This window comes from Colias croceus, chromosome 18, assembly GCF_905220415.1.
Source record: "Colias croceus chromosome 18, ilColCroc2.1".
NCBI lineage: Eukaryota > Metazoa > Arthropoda > Insecta > Lepidoptera > Pieridae > Colias > Colias croceus.
In genome coordinates, this window is record NC_059554.1 from 8,386,730 (window position 1) to 8,407,821 (window position 21,092).

Genomic DNA, 21,092 nt, shown 5'->3' on the forward strand with positions numbered 1-21,092 from the left:
AGCTAAAACTCGCTAAGACATTCTTAGGTGTTTCAGCTATTTCATATAAACAGACTTTACACTCCCCGGCACGGAATCTTGGCCACTTACAAATTTGCCGATAAAAAATGTTTGAAGTGCTTTTCACGATTTTTTTGTACTCAGATATGTTAACATATTATTTCTTTAATTTTATGTCATGAAATCATTAAGTTTGAGAATAGTCTTTTACCAATTTTTAAGAGTTAGTCGAAATTTGTGATTTGTGCGGTTAAGCCGAAGTTACGAATTGTTCGTTTTAAACTTTTTTCGATATCGGTTATGCCGTTTTAAGATATTGTTATTGTTGTGCTGTAGTCAATGATCATAACAAACAATAAAAAATGCCGTTAGCAAGTTAAATTCACTTTCCAGTGAATTAATAAAAAGAATTATATATCTTAAATTATTTTAATTAAAAAGTAAAATTACAATATACGTGTTATTATGAGCACGATGCTTCACAATGTGTCTTTATTCTAATATTATAATTTAAAGGAATAAAACGTTCTCACGAACGAAAGCACACCGTCAGCGCTTCACATTACATAATATAGCGTAGGGTTGTCACATAACTCCTCCCCCCGCAGATCCGCAACTATTTTAGGACATTGAGTGAAAATGTTGCGGCAGGATCAACTTCTGGGGCTGAAGAGTTATTTGATCTCTGAATGTTCATTTTCTTTGATCTGTAGCGACGATAGCACAGGAACATTAAAGTGGCCGCTGCGCACAGTAGAAAGATGTAAAATGGTATTGTTGTATGGTAGATGGCGAACTCTCTTTCAGGGGCGACCGTCGTATATACTTCTATTTGTCTCTGTAGGTTGTGTAATCCCTGTAGGTTGATGGAGTGCAGTCCCAAGGTTTTTAGCGGTCTCGTCGGAATATGATTGATTGGTGCAATTAAAATTTTTGTAGGTGTCCCTTTAATTTCATTATTAATATTTACAATAGTGAGGTCGTCAGTACGTAGAGAACAGTTTGTCGGCAACGTTGCTATGAAACTGCCTTGGAGATGAAGGTATTCCTTATGATTGCAGGATAATTCAACTTTAGTGAGATGTGGGAAAATAATGGTGTAGTGACTGTCGTCCAATTTCTCCATTGCTGGCTTAGTTAATGTTAGGCAGGTGGATTCACAGTCGCTGGATATCTCTTGCGTGGTGATGAGGTTTGCGATACAGTCGGGTGAACTTCTTGTATGATGGTTTAGGGTCTCTTCACATAGAAACCGATTGCTCAACTTCGGGCATTCAGCCTCTATGTACACATACATATCTTTATTGGTTGCTATATAGGGATAGGGAGGTATGATGATGTGATTTGTACGATTAGGTAAAACGGATAGTTTGTAAAGGTTATAAGTGTGAGGAGTTATAATGGGGAATCTTAATATAATTACTATCCTATTTTTACTAAAGTATGATCCAGTGCGAATTATACCATAATATTCGCGAAGATCTACATTAATAATTTGTTCTGAATCATAAAAGGAACGTAAAGTAACTAACATACTACGTAATATGTCTATTCCTAACATAACATGGTGCGCTCGCGATGTACGCGTAAAAGCTAAACTATCCTCTATATTTCTTATAACTAAAAGTAAATCATTAATATTATCGTCTAAGGAGTCTAGGAGTTGCGCTAATTCTGCATATTTAAAAGAATCTGATTCGTCAAACCTCGATATAATAAATTGCATAGTTCTATTAATTTTCATTTGGTTTTCCACTAATTTACTTATTAATTTTGTATGTTCAGACATCCATGCTTTGCTCAGGCTAATATACCGATTAGAATCAGAATTAAATTTATCCTGATTATTTTGTAGAACTTTTATAGCGTTATCATAAGTAATTGCGTCATTGTAATCTAAGTTGCCTGTTATGCTTTTAATAATAGAACCTAATCCATTTATCAATCCACGTTTTACACGGCCTGGTTTTAAAGCTTCTAACAAGGACGATGCCTTATCCAATTTTTCGTTTAAACGTTGAACCTTAATGTTATATAGTAATAATGTACGATTATCAAAATTCTTTTCAAATTCTAACATTTGTTTTCTAACTAAATTAATTTTTAAATCAATGTCGTCTATATCTATGTAGTGTAAAAAGGTATGGTAATGGGTGATAATGTTTGTCAGGCCGAGGTTAAAGGGAAGTAGCCCTGGTCCATTGTCCATAGTCTCAAGTTGTATTTCCTGAGCCAGTATCATGCCCTTCAGCGACATCAACGTCAGCAGCAGTATTCTGAAACAAGTTAGTGGGTTTTGGAGTACGCTTGAGTCGAGATTTCGAAACAGGTAAGCGTTTTTTGGAAGTATATACATGTATAGGTAAATTAGACACAACTTTGTCTTTTATGAATCGTGAAGCTAACTTTTGTCTCGCGGCTAACGGATTACGTATATATACTTCTTGATCGGGTGCATAGTCAATCTCAGGTTCTCTCCGGGTATTATGTCGCGTCATAATCGCTTCACGTTCTGCGAATGACGAGTCGTGTATTAATTTATAAACTGTCTCCATATTAATGCGATGGTTATGTATGTATTGTTGTAAAAGTCTTTCCGATAAATTTAAGTCAGTTGGGTCTCTAGGGTCATAATGTCCTGTAATTACGTCATAGGGTCGGCATTTAGTCAGACTGTGTACAGAACTATTATATGCTAAGATCGCGTAGGGCACTAAATTTACTGCAGTTTCATTTTTATGCTTTAATTTTAATATTCTTATATGCTCGATAAGGGTGCTATGGAAGCGTTCTATCATACCGTTTTCGTTGGGGGTATGAGGAGCAATCATATGATGGTTAATCTTATGCAGACGTACAAATTCGGAAAATAATTGATTTGTAAATTCAGTACCTCGGTCAGTAGTTATCGACATAGGCGAACCGTGGTGCGTCATGAAAAGTAACAATGTTTTAATTATATTCGGTGCAGTACTGTCGCTTATTCGGTACGCTTGAGCATATTTAGAGAATGAGTCAATAATAGTCAGATACTTATCATGTTCTAGAGTCAATACGTCAGCATGAACAATCTCAAATGGTTTAGAAGGAGGAGGCACGATTTTAAACACTGGGCGTACAGGGTTACGGTCGTATTTTGCACTGTTGCAAATTGGGCATGTATTTATGTAACTTGTTATGTCGGTTTTCATTTTAGGCCAGAAGTATCGTTGGGATAAGGAAAGGTAAGTCTCGTTAATACCGCGATGGTTCGTTTTACCTTCGTGATATTTTCGAATAGTATCTTGTTGAACTAAATAATCAGTTATATCTTCAATCTGTCGCTTAACAAGAAATAATTTCATACATGAATTTTTAAAAGTATTTTGGATTAAAGGTACTATATCGAACATTTTACTAACAGGATTGACCAAAATTGCAGTACGAATTTTAGGATCTACATACTTCTTAATCAGCTCTACAATGTTTTCTTGTAAGCTATCTTCGTTAATTTGTACTGAGACACGTAGGAAAGTTTCAAATGGTTTCTTTATGGTAGGTTTCGTTGAAGGTGAGTTATTCGTGATTTTTATAAATATCTGTTTACGAAATGTGTCAAGTGGGTCATCACTTATAGGAATGTCTAGAATAGGATTTTCACGGCTAGTATGTTTTGTGCCTTCTGGATTAATGTTAAAAGTTTCGTCTGTACCGTGAGCTCTTAAGGAGGGGGCTGTATCTGTTGATGATTGGCTAATTAAAGGTCTGTCGTCAGGTGCAGAAACAGTCGATGATCTACTATCTAATGGTCTGTTGTCAGGTGCAGTTACAGTTGATTCAGAGCCAGAAATATTCACTATCATAGATTCTACGTTTTCATTATGCAATTCTATGCGCGACAATGCGTCCGCGTTCGTGTTACATTTACCTTTCTTATAAACTATCGTATAATCATATTCAGACAGCTTAAGGCGCCAACGTGTCAGCCGAGAATTCGGTTCCTTGAGATTCATTATCCATTGTAAGGGCTTATGGTCTGTTATAATTTTGAACTTTCTGCCAAATAAGTACGGTCGGAAGTATTTTGTTGCCCATACAATTGCCAATAACTCTTTTTCAATGGTACTGTAATTCATTTCACTATCATTTAAAGTACGCGAAGCATATGAAATAGGTTTGTCAGAACCGATTGGGCCTTGGGATAATATGGCACCAATAGCTACGTTGGATGCATCAGTCGTAAGTATAAACTCTTTCGTAAAATCTGGGTATTGTAATATGGGGTCATTCAATAGAAGTGTTTTACATTTTTCGAAACAATTGACGTATTCTGAATCTAGAATAATTTTACTACCTTTTTTCAAACATCTAGTTAACGGTTTTGTAACACGGGCAAAGTCAGGGATAAATTTTCTGTAATAACCTAGAAGACCTAAAAATTGCTTTATTTCTTTAGAAGTTTTTGGAATAGGGTATTTAGTTACAGCTCTAATTTTATCTGGGTTTGGTTTAATTCCGTCTCTACTAATTATGTGTCCCAAATATGCAGTTTCTAACCTAAGAAATTCGGATTTGTCCATTTGAATTTTAAAATTTGACTCACGTAGACGTTGAAATACTTTTTTAAGGTTATCAATATGCTCTTGTAAGCTGGTGCTAAAGACTATAATGTCATCTAAGTAAACTAGGCATATTTCGTTCTGTAGACCGCGCAAGACATTGTCCATGACCCTCTGAAAGGTGGACGGAGAATTCTTAAGTCCCATGGGCATTCTCAAAAATTCGAAATGCCCATGTTCCACGCTAAACGCAGTTTTAGAAATATCACTAGGATCCATCTCCACTTGTAGAAACCCGCTAGCTAAATCTAATGTACTAAAGTATTGACACTTGCCTAATTTGTCAAGGACGTCAGTAATATTAGGTATAGGATATCTGTCGTCAATAGTTTTTTCGTTTAATTTACGAAAATCTACGACTAATCTCCATTTCTGCTTCCCTGAAGCGTCTGCCTTTTTGGGAACAATCCAAATTGGTGAGCTCCAGGCTGAGTCTGAAGGTCTTATTATTCCTTGACTTAACATTTTTAGAATTTGATCTCTAACTTCATTTTTATGTACAAATGGATACCTATAGCTTTTAGTATGAATTGGTACTTCGTCCGTGGTTCGTATGCGATGTTTTATTTTATTAGTAAATGTAAGTGGTTCATCTTCTATATAGAAAACGTCTGAATACTGTGCAACTAATCTTTCTAAGTTAACTCGCTCTTCCTGATTTAAATGATCTGTACGTAACCGAGATATAACGTCTGATGTACGGGTTGATAACTTATTTTGATTAAATAATTCAGTATTATAAATTTCACCGGATACATGTCTATCCATTGAGAAAATGATATCATGTTGAGTTGGATTACGAACCTCTAAAATTCCTCTGTTATTTTTAACCGACGTTAAACAATGAGGTATAACGCAATTTGAAATAAATTGTTCTGGTATGAAAGTGTCACCATTTGGTACATTAACGGGTAATTTAAGTAATTTGGAAGACTCCGCTGGTAAAACGCATTCATATAAATTTACATTGCACGAATTATACATTTTAATAGGGTTAGTAGCATTACGCGTAATAAACTGTCGATTTTTTAAGTCAATTTTCGATTCCAATTTTTCAAGCAAATCAAGACCTATAAGTCCGTCAAATACGTCGTGAAACTTATATACGAATAGTGTAATTTTATCAGTCTCTTGAAACTCTTTGAAACATGGTATAGTAATAGAGAAATCGTTTCTAGTGGTGGCATGTATATTAGTGACTTCGAAAGGATCGTAATTTAATCTTATATTTGAATAAAACTTTTGAACCGCTTCGGGACTTATAAATGATTGATTAGCTCCAGTGTCTAATAATAGTTTTAATGGTGGGTCTAAAATCTGTATGTACGGTAGCTGCCTTTGCGTCTGCAAATTAATTTCTATCTTGGTTTTCTTGTATGGCTGGCCTTCGGAAAATTTTCGTTGTCAGTCGAGTCAGTGTGTTGGTTAGTATCATTACTTTCATTAGTTTCATATACGTTTTCCGGAGGCATGTCACAATTTTGATCATAAATCGCGTCGTAGTTAGAGTAATAATCGTCAGCATAGTCAACATAATAGTTATTATAGTCAGCGTCATAGTAGTCATAGTACGGAGAGTAATATTCATATGGCACACATTCATTAACATTGATATCACGAGTTTTAAAATAGTTAGTAGGTGGTGGGTTACCATGCTTACGCCAGTCATGTCCAGTCGAGGGTGATTCCTTCGTGACATAATGACTCACGCCACTCATTGGCGTTGAACCTTTATAATAATTTGGTTGAGGACGTTGTGGTAATCGAAATACGTTGCTTTGGGGGTTATAGTTAGGTGGAATAGCTCGGAATATTTGTTGGGTACGTGTGGGCATTCTAGGAACATGCTGCTGGTTTTGAACAGGCATTCTAAATTGATACGGTGGGTTTGGTCGGACTTTAGGAGGAAACATATACGGTTGAGGTAAATAGAGGGGCTTGGGTACATGGAAATTGGGTGACGGCATTAAAGAATTATTATATATAGACTTAGGTACATTATTATAATTCGAATAATTAAATTTGGATGAAGCATCGTTTCTTTGTTGTAAGTACATTGTATTTAATTCCTCCTGAACATACTCTAATGCTTTCTCTATTGTTTCGGGCCTCATACAGCGTATACGCGACCCGAGGGGTTCTTTAAGACCCCGAACAAAAGCTTGTTTCGTCAATTTTTTATATAGGTCCCGTTTTGCATCTATAGTACTTTTAAGAGATTCATGTAAAGTTACGTAAGTCATCATGGTACTGAATAAAGACTGTAATCTATCATAAAACTCTTGGGGCGAGCTGCCGCCCTGGGTTTGTGACGCTATATCATTATACAAAGCCGTCTCGTCCCTCTGGTCAGAAAAATTGTTAACTAGGGCCTCACGGATTCCACCCCAACTATCAGGAATACCGTTAGTATTAATGAGGCGTGCCGCCGGTCCCGTGATTTTATTTAAAATACCGTTTATCAGCGATAAATTAGAAAGAGTGGCCTCGGGGTCATCTTTTATATATTTAATAACTAATTGGTCGCATATTTTAATGAATCTTGTTAATACATGGGGATTACCATCAAAATCTGGGACCACCCTTAAGCATTTAAAAATTTCTTCCGTGTCAAACGACATATTAAAACTATCAATACTTCTAATACTATCAACTAAACTATTTCTCGAGGACTGTTGGGTATTAACAGCCTCGGTACCCCGGGATTTCCTAGGATGGAAAATCGTGAAGGTTTATTCTAAAATTAATATAGGAATATAATATAGGAAAGCAACACAATAAAATAATTCTGTGCAACTCACATTAACATGGTTTCTGTATCGATGGCTGGATACTGCTGATGTTCTGGATACTCGCTTGGGTTTTTAAAAAAAAACCGGTCGGCCGCGCGGGGCCTCGGAACCGATATTTATTTCGGATATCTTCCCGCCGGGCGACCCGAGTATCCTACCGACTGCGCCAGTTAAATTCACTTTCCAGTGAATTAATAAAAAGAATTATATATCTTAAATTATTTTAATTAAAAAGTAAAATTACAATATACGTGTTATTATGAGCACGATGCTTCACAATGTGTCTTTATTCTAATATTATAATTTAAAGGAATAAAACGTTCTCACGAACGAAAGCACACCGTCAGCGCTTCACATTACATATAGCGTAGGGTTGTCACATAACTAGCATCTCAACAGCCTGCACAGGCCATCACAATATTAGACCAAAGACTGCCACAACATAAAGTACCTAATGTACAGTAAGTACGACGTTCAGCTATGCACTATGCATGGAAAAGATAGCAGGAGACTGGCAGCTACACGTGCAGACCAGGAAGTGGAAGCGTGAGGTGCACATCAGCTCGAGAAGACCGGTTTATTGGTCAAGAGATACTCAGAAATGGCTTTCTGAAAGTTTTTGAGATACGCCACCGGCTCCAAAACACCAGGACAATAAATTTGAGTGACCAATCAGTGAGAAGACTAATGAAGGAAGTTAATTTGAATGTTTGCAGACCAGCACGCCGTACAGAACTCCTCAGACATCACAGAGAAGTACGTCTTCGTTTTGCGCGAGAACATGAAAACTGGACCCACAGCCAGTGCGCTCGTGTGGTGTTCACAGATGAGTGACGAGGCACTTTACGAGCTTCTGATAGCCAAGAGTCAGTATAGCGGAGACGATAAGAGAGGTTTTCATCCATCACCAAAACTCAAACGGCGATTTTCCATGGAGGGTCAATAATGGTATAGGGAGGTATAAGTTTGGATGCTCGTGTGGTGTTATTTATCGTAAGTAATGACTTAAATTTGATCAGGTACGTCGAGGAAATTCTCCAAAAACATGTTCAGCCCTATAACAGGTTTATCAGTGAAGAAAGATTGCTACTAATACACTTTAACGCACGTCCGCATGTCGTACGAAGCGTATAAGAGTACCTTCAAGAGGTTATTATTGAAAAATTGGAGTGGCCAGCTCGTAGCTCGGATCTTAATCCAATAGAAAACATCTGGAACATGCTGAAAAGAAACATAAAGTTCGATTCCAACCCACCACCAATGTAAGCTGAGCTTAGAAATACAGCTAGGGCCGTTTGGTACACTATAGCTCAAGTGGACATCAAAAATGTATTCTAGAGTATGCCAGAAAGGATGTAAGCAGTGTTTCAGGCAAGAGAAGGAAACACCCAGTAATAAAAGATTGGATTTTTTTTATGGAAACGCTTTTTCTAATTTTTGTGATTTTTTAAAGAAATCATTTAAAATTCACAGGAAAAGCATAAATTCTTGTTTAATTCATATCTACGCTGTAAAACTTCTTATAAACTTCCAATTATTACTAAAAGTTTGTAAACACATTACATTAACTAGTGTTGATTAAATTTTTATTGAATTTTGTAGTAGAAAAGAAATAGTGTAATTTTTCGCAGAAATTTGAAGTGGCCAAGATTCCGTGCCGGTGAGGTATTAGCAAACATTTATCAAAACATCCAATCTAAGGCGGTGGATTGGAAGTAAAATTAAATAAACATACATCAGCAGCTCGGAGTAATTTCCGTAAAACGGTGCACCGTGCCGTGACGTCACTCGCGTTTATTTTGTGTTCGATTTTCAATTTGAATTGATAATTTTTTTATGTAACGTTCTTTTAAGCCATTATGTTTTAGTACTCTTATTCTTTATTATTTTAAAAGTGAGATATGCATGTAAGCGTAAAGAATAATATCATATATTTTAATAATAATTATTATGATATTATTTAGAAAATATAATTCTCTTTAAACCTATCGATTTCGAGTTGAGTAACCAAATAGAGTATATGGATGGGTTTAGTATGAACATACGGTGTTATATAATTTCAAATATAATAAGAGAACTACCTACTATACTAAAAAAGAGAACACCTTTGACCTTTACCTCATATAACTCTGTATATTAGTAGTATTTATTTGCTAAACAAAATGTTTACTGCTGAACACGTAAAAACTTTTTTAATAAGCATCCGAGTTCATAGCTATCACAATAACAGAACAATGTTCATACAGTCTTTCCTCGAGGTTCATTTGTAAGTGTGATAATCTTGTGTGATAATTTGTTTAGAAACTTGTAGAATGTTCTAGAAATTGATTTGTATGGGTTTAGATTTTTAATTTTTATACTTCTTAATTCTTAATATACCTACACGATTATATTCTTAACACGCTTTTATTAGCCAGCGGTTTTTGTATGTAACCTTTAGGCTCGATTTTGAGCCACAGCCCACTTCATGATAAGATTTTATCCAAAATTTGTACAAGGTTCGATGATAATAAAGTGATTAAAAAAAAAAGTAAAAATGTAAGCGTGTTTTTCAGTTTCTTTTGCCTTGGAAGCTTTACAATTTTAACATATAACACAAAACGTATAAATATTTAAATCGGCTAATAAAATAAAAGATCTGTTATAGCAGTATAAAGCATAATAGTAATTCAGGGAACGCTATCTCCATACTAATTCGTTTCAAAAGGCACGGTTACATTAAAATCAAGTGACTTTCGAAGCGAACCGAACTTACCTACGTGTAGGGTGACTATGAACGCAGAAAATGGCGGATTTTTAATTTATTAATTAAAAAAAAATGACGTAGAAAAAGTCGGTATTGTTGAAGTGAAACCTTCTTTAGGCGCGTTGACAGTAAAATTTCGAGGTCGCATCATGGAAATACCGTCACGTAATAGATTTAGGCGACGATTTTGCTATCTTTGAATCTTGCCAAACAAGTATTACTTCTGACACGTGTGCTAGGCACACACACCCCTTTTTTGCCAGAGCATCGTTTACATGCATGTTATAAGTGAATGCTTAGTCGAAGAAGCTGTTTTTATCTTTCAAATGGGTATTAGTTAGCGCGATTTAGTTTAAGTGGGTACCAAAACAATAAGAGAAAAATAGCATGGACTAAGACCATTTTTTACTCACAACAGTCTTCTCCCATGAAATAAAGAGCTCGACAATTTCAGGATAATAATGCTTTATAGTATAAAATATTGCTTCATTCTGCTAAAATAATATTCACTCTACAGACGCCCAATTGAAAAGGTGGCTCGGCCTAATTATATTGAGGCGACAACTTTTTTACTCGAGTCTTTCCAGTGAATACAGAGTAGACGCTGCACTAACGACTCCGTTTCTTGATTTTGAAGACTCGCCTAACTATTTTCATTACTTTTCTTCTAAATTGTAGTTGGTGCTTCGTTGGTCTGTGGAATCGTTGGGACTATGTTATGAATAGTTTTGTTCTAATATAGTGGAGAGGAAGATTTTGATATTTTCTCTCACCAGTTGCAGTAGGAAGGTAATTTTTTTTTGGAAAAGTAAGCTAAGTTAAAGATCAGTCAGCTGATGTTCACCATACTACATAGCGTATTATTTATTACCTTTGGACATTAGTTAGAAACAAAAATACGGTCAAGTAAACTCTATTTTAAATTCATGAAAAATAATAAGTATTCATATATTCAATTTATATATCAATAGCAGCCAACTTTATTATTTTACACTACCTACATATTATCTTGTTATTTATAGGCGTTAAAATTGGATTGTAAAATAAGCGGTTTTGTTAAATCGATGTTAAACAAAACAGATTTAAAACAACCCGTGGTTTTGTTAAACACATCGTTGTACATGTATGATTTTGCTCCCTGGGGAAATACATAGTTTTATATTTCTTTATTTTATTATTTTTAATCATTTACTGATAGAAAAAAAATAAACATACATTTAGCATACAGAAAAGACACCACATATATTAATACGATTTGATTGTGGTGCACACGCATTGTTAACGTCTAACAACTATGTAATGATTTCAATTATGTATTATATATAAAGGCGCCCTTTTCCGCTAAGGCTTCGCCCGCAGCCAAATTACATTTAAATTGGAATGGGATGTTCTTTTGCAGTAAGAAGTAGCCTATACCGTTGTCTAGCCTACCAACTGTATCCAGACGGAAAAATCATTCTATAAAACCAGTCTATATCAGACATACAATATTTAATACAAACTAAAACATGATAAATAAATATTTATTTATTTATTATTATTATTATAATCTATTGTAAAGGATAGCAGCTCACAAAAAAGAGATATACGTAATTTTATTATGTACCTACTGAATATACCTAGGTGTACCAACTACCGTCGGTAGTCACCGTACTCAAAAGTCTAATCTACTAGTTTTCCGCCCGCGTCTTCGTAAAAAAACTCGCATAGTTCCCGTTCCCGCGGGATTTCCGGGATAAAACCTATCCTATGTGTTAATCGGCTCAGTAGTATTTGCGTGAAAGGGTAACAAACATACACACACATACATCCATCCTCACAAACTTTCGCATTTATAATAATATGAGTAGAATGGTACCTACTTAGTCACTAAAAGTACAACTTTCGATGGCAACAACGTTATTAGAAAAGTAATTTATGATGTATTGACAATAATTATTATACATATATCGATGATAGGTACATGGTGTGTAGCAAACGGCCTATTTCAGTCGTTTCATACACCAACAGTGGAGGACGTATGATAATATATATATATAAATCTTAATATTATGATGTAGATATTTTGTGATGAAACCCTGGACGTTATATAATTTTCATTTTCGAAAATATGAATATAATATTAAATATGTATTTTTTATAAAATATATCTAATTTAATAAAATAAATAACAAACAATACAAATAAGTACATCGGAATAAAGAGAATCCCAAAATTGGTTTACTTTTTCAATTCGTGTATTTCTATGTGTTCCGAGTTGACAGAACAAAATTTTATTTATTTACAAATTTATTAACTTACTGTTTAGGAGTGGAAAACTTAAAAAATATATAAGAATTGATTTTAAAAAAGTTAAAAATATAAAAGTATTTTATAGGTTGTGTAACAGTTAATACACATAGAAATTGTAGAATCATTCCAATCGACAATTTCAAAACCGCGTTCCCGCGTAAATAGAATAAGATTCATTCGTCTCCAAAACACACGAACGATTAAACAGAACAAACGAGCGAAGTCGTCGCTTCGTCAGCGCTTGGCTACACGTGATATATAATACTGCTGGTCGCTGAAAGCGCTGCTTTAAAGCGTTTATGGCTTTAGACATGAGAGTAGCGATAGCGTTGACCAGTTTTACCTTTATTTTAATGTAAGAATTATTAATTTGGTATTATTAACCGTCATTTGTTATTAGATATCGTATTGTGATTTTATTTGGGGTGGTTTCCTGGTAGATATTATTTTGAATATTTTTAATATCAGCTTGAATCATAATCACTATGTGCAAGATGATTTCGTTAAAAAATACATTAGAACTTTACCAAGAGTTTTACGACTATTTCTTTATTTACAAGATTTATAACATACGCACAAAGAAATTCCGCTTAAATAAACTCCAATTAAACAGTTTTGTATTTAATCAAAATTGAAGTAGCCTGCGATATTAAATTTTACTTGCTATTATACAAATAGCATATTATATTTTAGTTAATTTTCCGCTAATTTCATCGCCCGCGCTTGTACTGAACGCGGCTTAACGGCCATCATATTGTACACACGCTTCAATGGATTCTTGGTTTTTGAAAATGGAACACTGTTGGCCTTGTATGAAAAATGTGCGGCCAGCGATGGTATTTTGTTTTAAAACTATACTCTGTGTTGCTTTTTAATTTGATACGTCGGAAAATGGTTATAGGTTATTGGAAAATTGTAATTACAGTCGCATGATTAAAAAATATATTTTTTGGCGGGATAAAAGCTACATACCATGCCGCACATGCAACAAAATATTATTATCTAATTCACGCTTAAAGTTTTATATAGTTTTATTAGCATTAAAAATTATTGCCTATTTTTTAATATGAACCAATTTTACTGGAATTTTGTGTTGTTCCTTCATCCTAACATTTCCTTTGCCATTTCGATATTTTTTATAGTAAACGTTATAACATTCCTTCTTATAAAATTGAAGACCTCTAGAAACATCAGGATTCTAGAATTAAGCATCAAGTACCTATTTGTTAACAGTTCACTTAAAAAATATTTTTATACATCTCGGATTTGTACAAAGCACCGTGTAGCCACACCATTACAGAATTATACAAACGCAAGTGAGTTCTACATAAAATATGAAAGGAGTACAAATATAATTTACCTTACACGCGTATCATCTTAAAGTCGCCATTTTCCTTAACCTGTTTTGGTTTTTGGTACAAAATTGACTATTGTGTAAAATGGAACGACACAGCTTCTTGCTCGCGGGTTTTTGCCGCCATTTGTAAAGATTGGTGCGCACTGGGTAATTTATTTATTTATTTCTATATCAAATATTATTAGTATCGGTTCCTTTGCTAGTCGAAAAACGTAAAATACAGTTATACAACGACACTGAATTTAACGTACTGAATTTTTTTTAAGACAACATGGCAGGTTAACTTTAAAAATATTTTATTTCACTTTTTTGTTGGTCAACGCTTTGACCCAAATAAACGTGAATAAAACACAAGTATTTCTGTAACATTATTCTGTACATTATGTTACCGCAGAGAAATATAAATATTTGTGAATGTATGGAGTTATTACTAAAATAGGCACGTATTCAATATTTGGTCAAAATGTGTTTTTGTCAATATTTTAGGTAACATCCGAGTTTTTAAGCAATAATAGTTTTTGGCTCTGGCCTTTACTGATTCAGGAATCAAGGTAAATGGTACTAGTTTCTAGTACAATTAATACCCTTTTAACATCTACTAGCTGCGTTCCGCGGTTTCATCCGCGTGGCTTCTGTCCTATTGGTCTTAGCGTGATGATAATAAAATACAATAACCTATAGACTTCCGCGATGAATGGGCTATCTAACACCGAAATAATTTTTCAAATCGAACCAGTACCTATAGTTCCTGAGATTAGCGCGTTCAAACAAATAAAAAAAATATAAATAAATAAATAGGTATATAAATAAATAAACCCTTCAGCTTTTTAATATTAGTATAGATTGATTTTACTAAGTTATTTTTCTTCCTCTGATAGAGTGTAATAATAGTAAAACAGTTAATTATTACTACTTAAATGAAAAGCTATTATGAGTAAGTATGAAAACTGATGGTTGACCCAATTTATAATGAAGCATGCTTGACGCTTATTGGACCTCTTTTGGGCAATGGTAAAATTGTTGTGTATACGAAATACAGTATTCATTGATTCATTCTAGACTACTACATTTTTGGAAAATGTTTAAATTTTTAATAATTACTATCGTAATTAAAGCTGATATCCAATACAAAAAACCACAAATAATTAAAATCTGTTTAGAGGCTTATAAGCCACAGTAAGTCATGTAACTAACAACTAACAACTCCTATAAAAGTTAGTCGCACTTTTATACAAAAGGAAAGACAATGCCTAATGAACAAATCTTTATACGAAAATGATCCTTACATATCTATATTTAAATTCCATTCTCTTGTCAGCTCAATCAAATTTAAAGCGCAAATAAAAACCCCTGCACAGAATTAAACCCATTGATTAAATACCATAACTGTCCGAACTGAGAAACTAATTTAAATTCATTAACGGTCTCTCGTTGTCTAAATATTTGAATAATTAGATTTCGCTCTGTTGAGTTGGAATAAACGCAATTCAGGTCCGTTAATAATTAGAAGGGACAGTGGTAACAAGGGTGTAGCTATGTAAGTATAAGTGAGCTGGAGTTCTATAGGACAACACATTTTTGAAGAATAATGGACCATTTCTAACAAAATTCTATTAACAAAAGGATTTTCTGTATTTTTAACCTAATTCAAAAAAGGAGGAGGTTCTCAATGCTACTGTATTTTATGGGTATGGGTATGGGTAACTTTGGAATTTGCAAAGTTGATGGATGAACCGATTTTGATGATCCCATTTTTATAATATCAAAGCCTAATGCTTTCCCGTTGATTCCATTTAAATTTTGTTCACTTCCTAGTATATGAAGTGTGAACGATATATTCGACAATTGTGAACCGATTTAAGTTTTTATTTTGCTTACAAGTGACAGTCCTGTGTAAATTCTAGGTTGCTCAGATTTTATCCGCGGGTTTTTCTCTTGGGCATTTTTGTGGCGCATGGATAATGCGAATGGGCATTATGAATTCAGTCCTTACAAGATTTGACTGAGCTACGCAACTGTCGGATATCATATCTGACAGACCGTAGGCCTTTACCCTAATAACAAAACATATCAAATGTAGCCTAAGAGCTGCTGGAAATTATATAAGATCAGGATTTTCAACTATTTAATTTGAGTTGCCTGTTGCTTATGTTCTCGAATTAAAATAAGTCAAAAGGATAAAATAAAACGAACATTCGTTTAAGAATTAAACATTTATTGATAAAATTACATAATAGCCATTTCATTTTTTATCAAGCATATACACATTGATAGAGATACTCCTTAAGAGAAGTAACTCCTTCATCAGTATTCCTCCTCACAACAGAGCAGCAATTGGCCAGCTTTTCGCAAGATTGTCCGTTGTGACGTCGAGCATTGGTTAGACTGAGGTCCAGTTCATAGCCAAGAGAAGCGGCCGCGCGAGATATTTCCTTGAGACATGATGTTACATTCGATCTGGAATAATAATAAAGCAACCTTTTAGTATCCGTTGTGATCTTATGGAAAAAGTGTATGCTGTTATGCTAATATAATGCTGTGGGAACAGGTTACCCAAATTTTACATGAGTAATCAAAATGTAGATTTGACCATTTTTTCTACAAGATAATGTTTCATTTGTTAGGGCATATTATGAATGGCACAACTTAAGCCAAATATGAAAACGATTGCTTTTATTTTTCAATATCAATCGCTTTCATAGCCTAATCATCATGTGTGTGCGTAATAACATCAACCGTATGATATAAAGCAAACACGTCAAACAGGCGTCAACTGAACTAAGTCTGACGAAAAGTGAGTATACGAAAAAAGTATTATTTCACATCAAAAAAATATATCATAGCTTAAACAATAGTTAATTAAATAACGTACATCGGTACATCCTTATTCATAAACTTAGTAGCATCCGCAACAGCAGCTTGCATATGATTTCTTGTGATGCTGATCATTTCTTCAGCATATTTACCCATTTTGGCTATAGATGCTCTAGCTTCCTCTGTACACCGGTATGTTAGTGCCACATGTCTGCTGGCTAGTGTTCTGGCATCGCGTTTCTCTTCGTCACACATTTCTGGAAAATATTGGTGTAAATTTATTAATGGATCGAGAATTTACTTAGCGATACATAGGTACAATGAGCCAATCATCTTAGTTAACCATACTTTTTCAATGTAAGTTCTTCGTTCCCTTTATACTATCGTTTATTGACTTGAACGCGTATTCTGTACAGTCTACGTAAATTTATCTATTCAAAGACCTTCTCATAAACACACACACACTGTACAAGAATAGTTACTCTTTAATATTTTTCTGGAATTGGTAAGAGCAACAATAGTGTTTCCAAATTACTATATTAGTAGCTGGTTGACCCAAATGATTATTTGGCTGTGCACTTCCCGTATTGTTTAATTTCAACAAAATATACAAAACAATTCAATTTTAAACATTTTCAACAAACACGGCATTTGTTTGCAATACTTTGCGAAAAGATGCAGAGTAGCTAACCCAGTTTTAAAATATTTCATAAACGTGTCCTCTTTTCGTTTGAATGCCGTGGCATATAAAATGTCACCTGATACTTTTAATAGAAGTTTTCTGTTTACATTATAAGCTTATTATACAATGGAATATTTTCATAGTATAATATAAAGATGAAAAGTAAAATTAAGTTAATGGTTGGAATTGAATATAGCTCTCTCGACGTACTGTATAGATCATCTTATTCCGTAGAAATATATTTAAACTGTTTTATTATTACTGTCAATTGATTCGACCACGAAAAGCTGAAATGGAAAGACTGCCTAGTTGGTCTGGTTGTGAGTATATTTGCTTACAGATCAAGAGGTTTAGAACCCGGGTAAGTTTAAAAATAATTATTAGAACCTTTTTTAACTAATCTAAACTAAAGCCAGGAGGGAAGTAGTAGAAACAGAAGGAGAAGAAGATTATGTAGTGGTGTCCATTCTACGCCTGATTTCATCCTGGTCGTGACAGTCTTCTGTTAAATGGTACAATTGGAATTTTGAATTTGTGCATTTGTGTTTGCGTACATTTTCGTGCACTTTAATATAATCTCCGAAATAGCCGAATATATACCGGGAGAATAATTATTTCAGCGAGCTATTTTAGCGAAGGTAAAATAAAAATGGCGTTTTGATGAAAATACCTGGTACGTTTAATGTATCAGCCAGATCAATGAGCTCTGAATAAATCTTCTGTTTCTTTCTTAACGCTGCATTAATTTCCTCTTTTATTCGCTTAAGTATTTTATTGGTAAGTTGCTGATATGCATTCTGGATGTTTCTATGGTATGTGTCCAGAAACGGTGCTATTACTGTCGCCATGTATCGGTTCACCTCGCTGGAGAAAATATATCAATAAAATAACGTAATGAATAACCCTACTAACCCTACCAATATTATAAATGCGTAAGTAGTTCTCTGTCTGTTTGTTTCTTCTTCACATCTCAACCACTGAACTGATTTCGATGTAATTTCGTACAATTTAACGCTTGAGACCTGAGAATACACCAGGAATGGGAACTATGCGGGTTTTTCTTTGAATATGCAGAGCCGTGGCCCAAACCTTGTTCAGAATAAATAAATATTATTGTGCCTGTAATGGAGTCGACAGCAATAATTGAAATGATCTGGAATTGAAGTGTTCTCGTGATAATATTGGTTAAAGGTCAAACATAAGCATCGCTTTCATAATGGATAAAATGAAAGGCTATTCAGCTTTTATTGCAGTACGTATATAAATAAACTATTGTTATATAAATGCTTTGTAGAGTTTTAACTTGGCTATTTAATGTCATTGTTATTCGTTATTCGCAAATAATTAAAGGCTCGCGTACAATCAGTTTAATGACTAGAAAAGTTATTTTTTAATAATGAAACATAAAACTTTATCCATATCGGTAGAATTAATTGGGATAAAATCGAATAAAAAACTACAGTCTAAACATAGGCATAGGCATTAATAGTTTTTACTAGAAAAATAATTTCCAATCAATAGTTCAGAATATAACTTCCAGCCAAACTTCCTTTTTTATTTTCATTTAAGGTGGAGAATACTCCTGCATGCCTACGGCCTTCGGGGAAAAGGCCGTAGGTTAAGTCGGACTCCCACTACCTAAAGATCCATAAGCAGTGGACCGACCAACCAAGAAACTTCATATCTCTACTTTATAGTATTACTATATGCAGTACTAGCTTTCCGCCGGCGGCTCCGCCCGCGGTTTCAAAGAAAAACTCGCATAGTTCCCGTTCCCGTGGAATTTTGGGATAAAACCTATCCTATATTACTCGTGGATAATGTAGCTTTCGAATGGTGAAAGTATGTAGCTTTCGAATGGTAAAATCGGTTCAGTAGTTTATGAGCCTATTCATAACAATCAATCAAACAAAAAAAGTTTTCCTCTTTATAATATTAGTGTAGACATGTAAAATTTTCACCTATTTATAAGTGATAATCGTGGTTTCCTCAATTGCCGCCTGGTATCATTTCCCCATACATCCTTTATTTTATTGAGATGTTGATCAACCTCAACTGGTTGATGCTGCCATGGAGGTATCTCGAAGCAAAACCCTCCATCTTGGCGAAGATGATTGCTACGGTCCTGAAAGAGAGGAAGAAGAGTAAGAAGTAAAGTCAGAGGTGACGAAATAGTAAAGACATTAAAGTAACTAAGGAAACAGTCATTCAAGTTAAGACAGATATTTAAAAAAGTTTTATTTTTCAATTTTTGTGATCAATAATGTTGTTATGAAAAGGCAATGCCTATTAAATTGAATTTTGGAACATGTTGTATACTTATGTTCATGAATTTCAGAATTTTTTACTTGGCGATAATTCTGACGCATCTGCATGTTTGTCGCAGTTGTGATTATTTTTAGACTGTTTTCTTGTTGTCAATTTCTATTAAAAGTTAAATCTGCTTCATGCATAGTATAAGAGCTAGTGACAAATGTTTCAAATAAACATTAACATTATTCAAATATTAAACTTAGTTGGAAACAACCGAATAATACCTACTGACAATTGGATGAACAAATGACACTCATTTTAGAGCTACCCAAATTATTTCATTCGTAACTAAAAACGGACGTCAAGTTATTAAAACTGTTCCAGTCTCACGCGAATACTAAATGCAAGTTAAATTGCAAATCTGGTAATACGAAACATACTGTATTTAACCGACTTCAAAAAAAGGATGAGGTTATCAATTCGATCGGTATGTTTTTTTTATGTATGTACACCGATTACTCCGAGGTTTCTGAACCGATTTACGTGATATTTTTTTTGTTCGATGCGGGCTGGTTTTTTCGGATTTTATTCGGATAGGCCCAGTAGTTTTTATTTTATGAGCATTTTTGTCTGTATTTGTAAATGTTGCAAGTGCAAGTTTGAAATCGGTTGTTTTTAACGCAGTTATCACTTGTTTATATAAATATTTAAATAATAAATAGGGTGTACTTTTTGTTAATGTCAAATCAAAATGATAATTACACCCAAGCGACGGTAAAACGTAAATTACACATTTACCCACCTGTAAAAATACACAGTGGAGTTCATTAAATGCTATTTTTAGCTATTTATTAATTAAAAATTTTCCGTAAATATACTTAACCTAACCCTTTACAATACGAAAACTTATATAAAAGTTGTAAACTATTCTGTCAACCAACGCCACTGGAAAACGCCCACATTGGACGAGCGGTTACTTTCCGCGGTTTTTCGCTATATTATGTTGTGGTAAAATTTCTTTCGCCCGTGAACCGCAGCGGGTAACACTGTAATTTGCTCCATGTTACTTGAATTAAAATTATGTTTATTGCACTTAGTAAACTGGTATAAGCCGCGAAACAGTGGGCATCAGTTACAGAAAATTCCAGATTTTTCTTTCTTGATTTTAACGTATTGATACATTCTGTATAGTCTCGGTTTATAAGATGCATTTACTAATTAGTATTATTGTTTCCGGAGATCCTTTATGTTACCTTATTTTCAGTTCCTTAATTAGGTGTGGCAACGAAAGTAGTAGTAGTACCTACTTAAGAAATAATTATTTGATAATGAAGTCAGGTATTGGCAAATGTTTAGATCAATTTATTCGTGTGTTGTTCAATAGAGGCGATTTTATAGTCACAAAGAAAAGGATACAACCAAAACGTGTAACTATCTTTTCCATAAAACTCACCCTGCAGTTAACAGCCGGGTGTACGGTACCCACCAACACACATGCGATCACAAAACACAACATAGCCTGTACTTATTTCACATCAATTTCACGTAAAGCAAACCA

The 21,092-nt window shown here is 34.2% G+C and overlaps 2 protein-coding genes across 2 annotated transcripts; both read right to left on the reverse strand.

Annotated features, from left to right (window-relative positions):
* Positions 1 to 415: 415 nt before the first annotated feature.
* LOC123699919 lies at positions 416 to 2,080 on the reverse strand. Its single transcript, XM_045646967.1, has one exon. It carries the CDS (start codon positions 2,078 to 2,080, stop codon positions 617 to 619), a length of 1,464 nt encoding a protein of 487 aa, XP_045502923.1. The 3' UTR covers positions 416 to 616.
* Positions 2,081 to 16,031: 13,951 nt separating this feature from the next.
* LOC123699921 lies at positions 16,032 to 21,050 on the reverse strand. Its single transcript, XM_045646970.1, has 5 exons — positions 20,988 to 21,050; positions 19,243 to 19,406; positions 17,952 to 18,145; positions 16,658 to 16,856; positions 16,032 to 16,242 (listed from the first exon to the last, which is right to left on the reverse strand). The coding sequence occupies exons 1-5, from the start codon at positions 21,048 to 21,050 to the stop codon at positions 16,038 to 16,040; spliced, it is 825 nt and encodes a 274-aa protein (XP_045502926.1). The 3' UTR covers positions 16,032 to 16,037.
* Positions 21,051 to 21,092: the final 42 nt, after the last annotated feature.

Bases quoted from the DNA above. Each gene is read 5' to 3' on its own strand.
- LOC123699921 (XM_045646970.1), bottom strand. From the start codon at position 21,050: ATGTTGTGTTTTGTGATCGCATGTGTGTTGGTGGGTACCGTACACCCG. The intron at 19,407-20,987 runs GTGAGTTTTATG...CCTCTCTTTCAG, and splicing joins ACCCGGCTGTTAACTGCAGG to GACCGTAGCAATCATCTTCG. The intron at 16,857-17,951 runs GTATTTTCATCA...AATATTTTCCAG, and splicing joins TGATACATTAAACGTACCAG to AAATGTGTGACGAAGAGAAA.
- LOC123699919 (XM_045646967.1), bottom strand. From the start codon at position 2,080: ATGTTAGAATTTGAAAAGAATTTTGATAATCGTACATTATTACTATAT.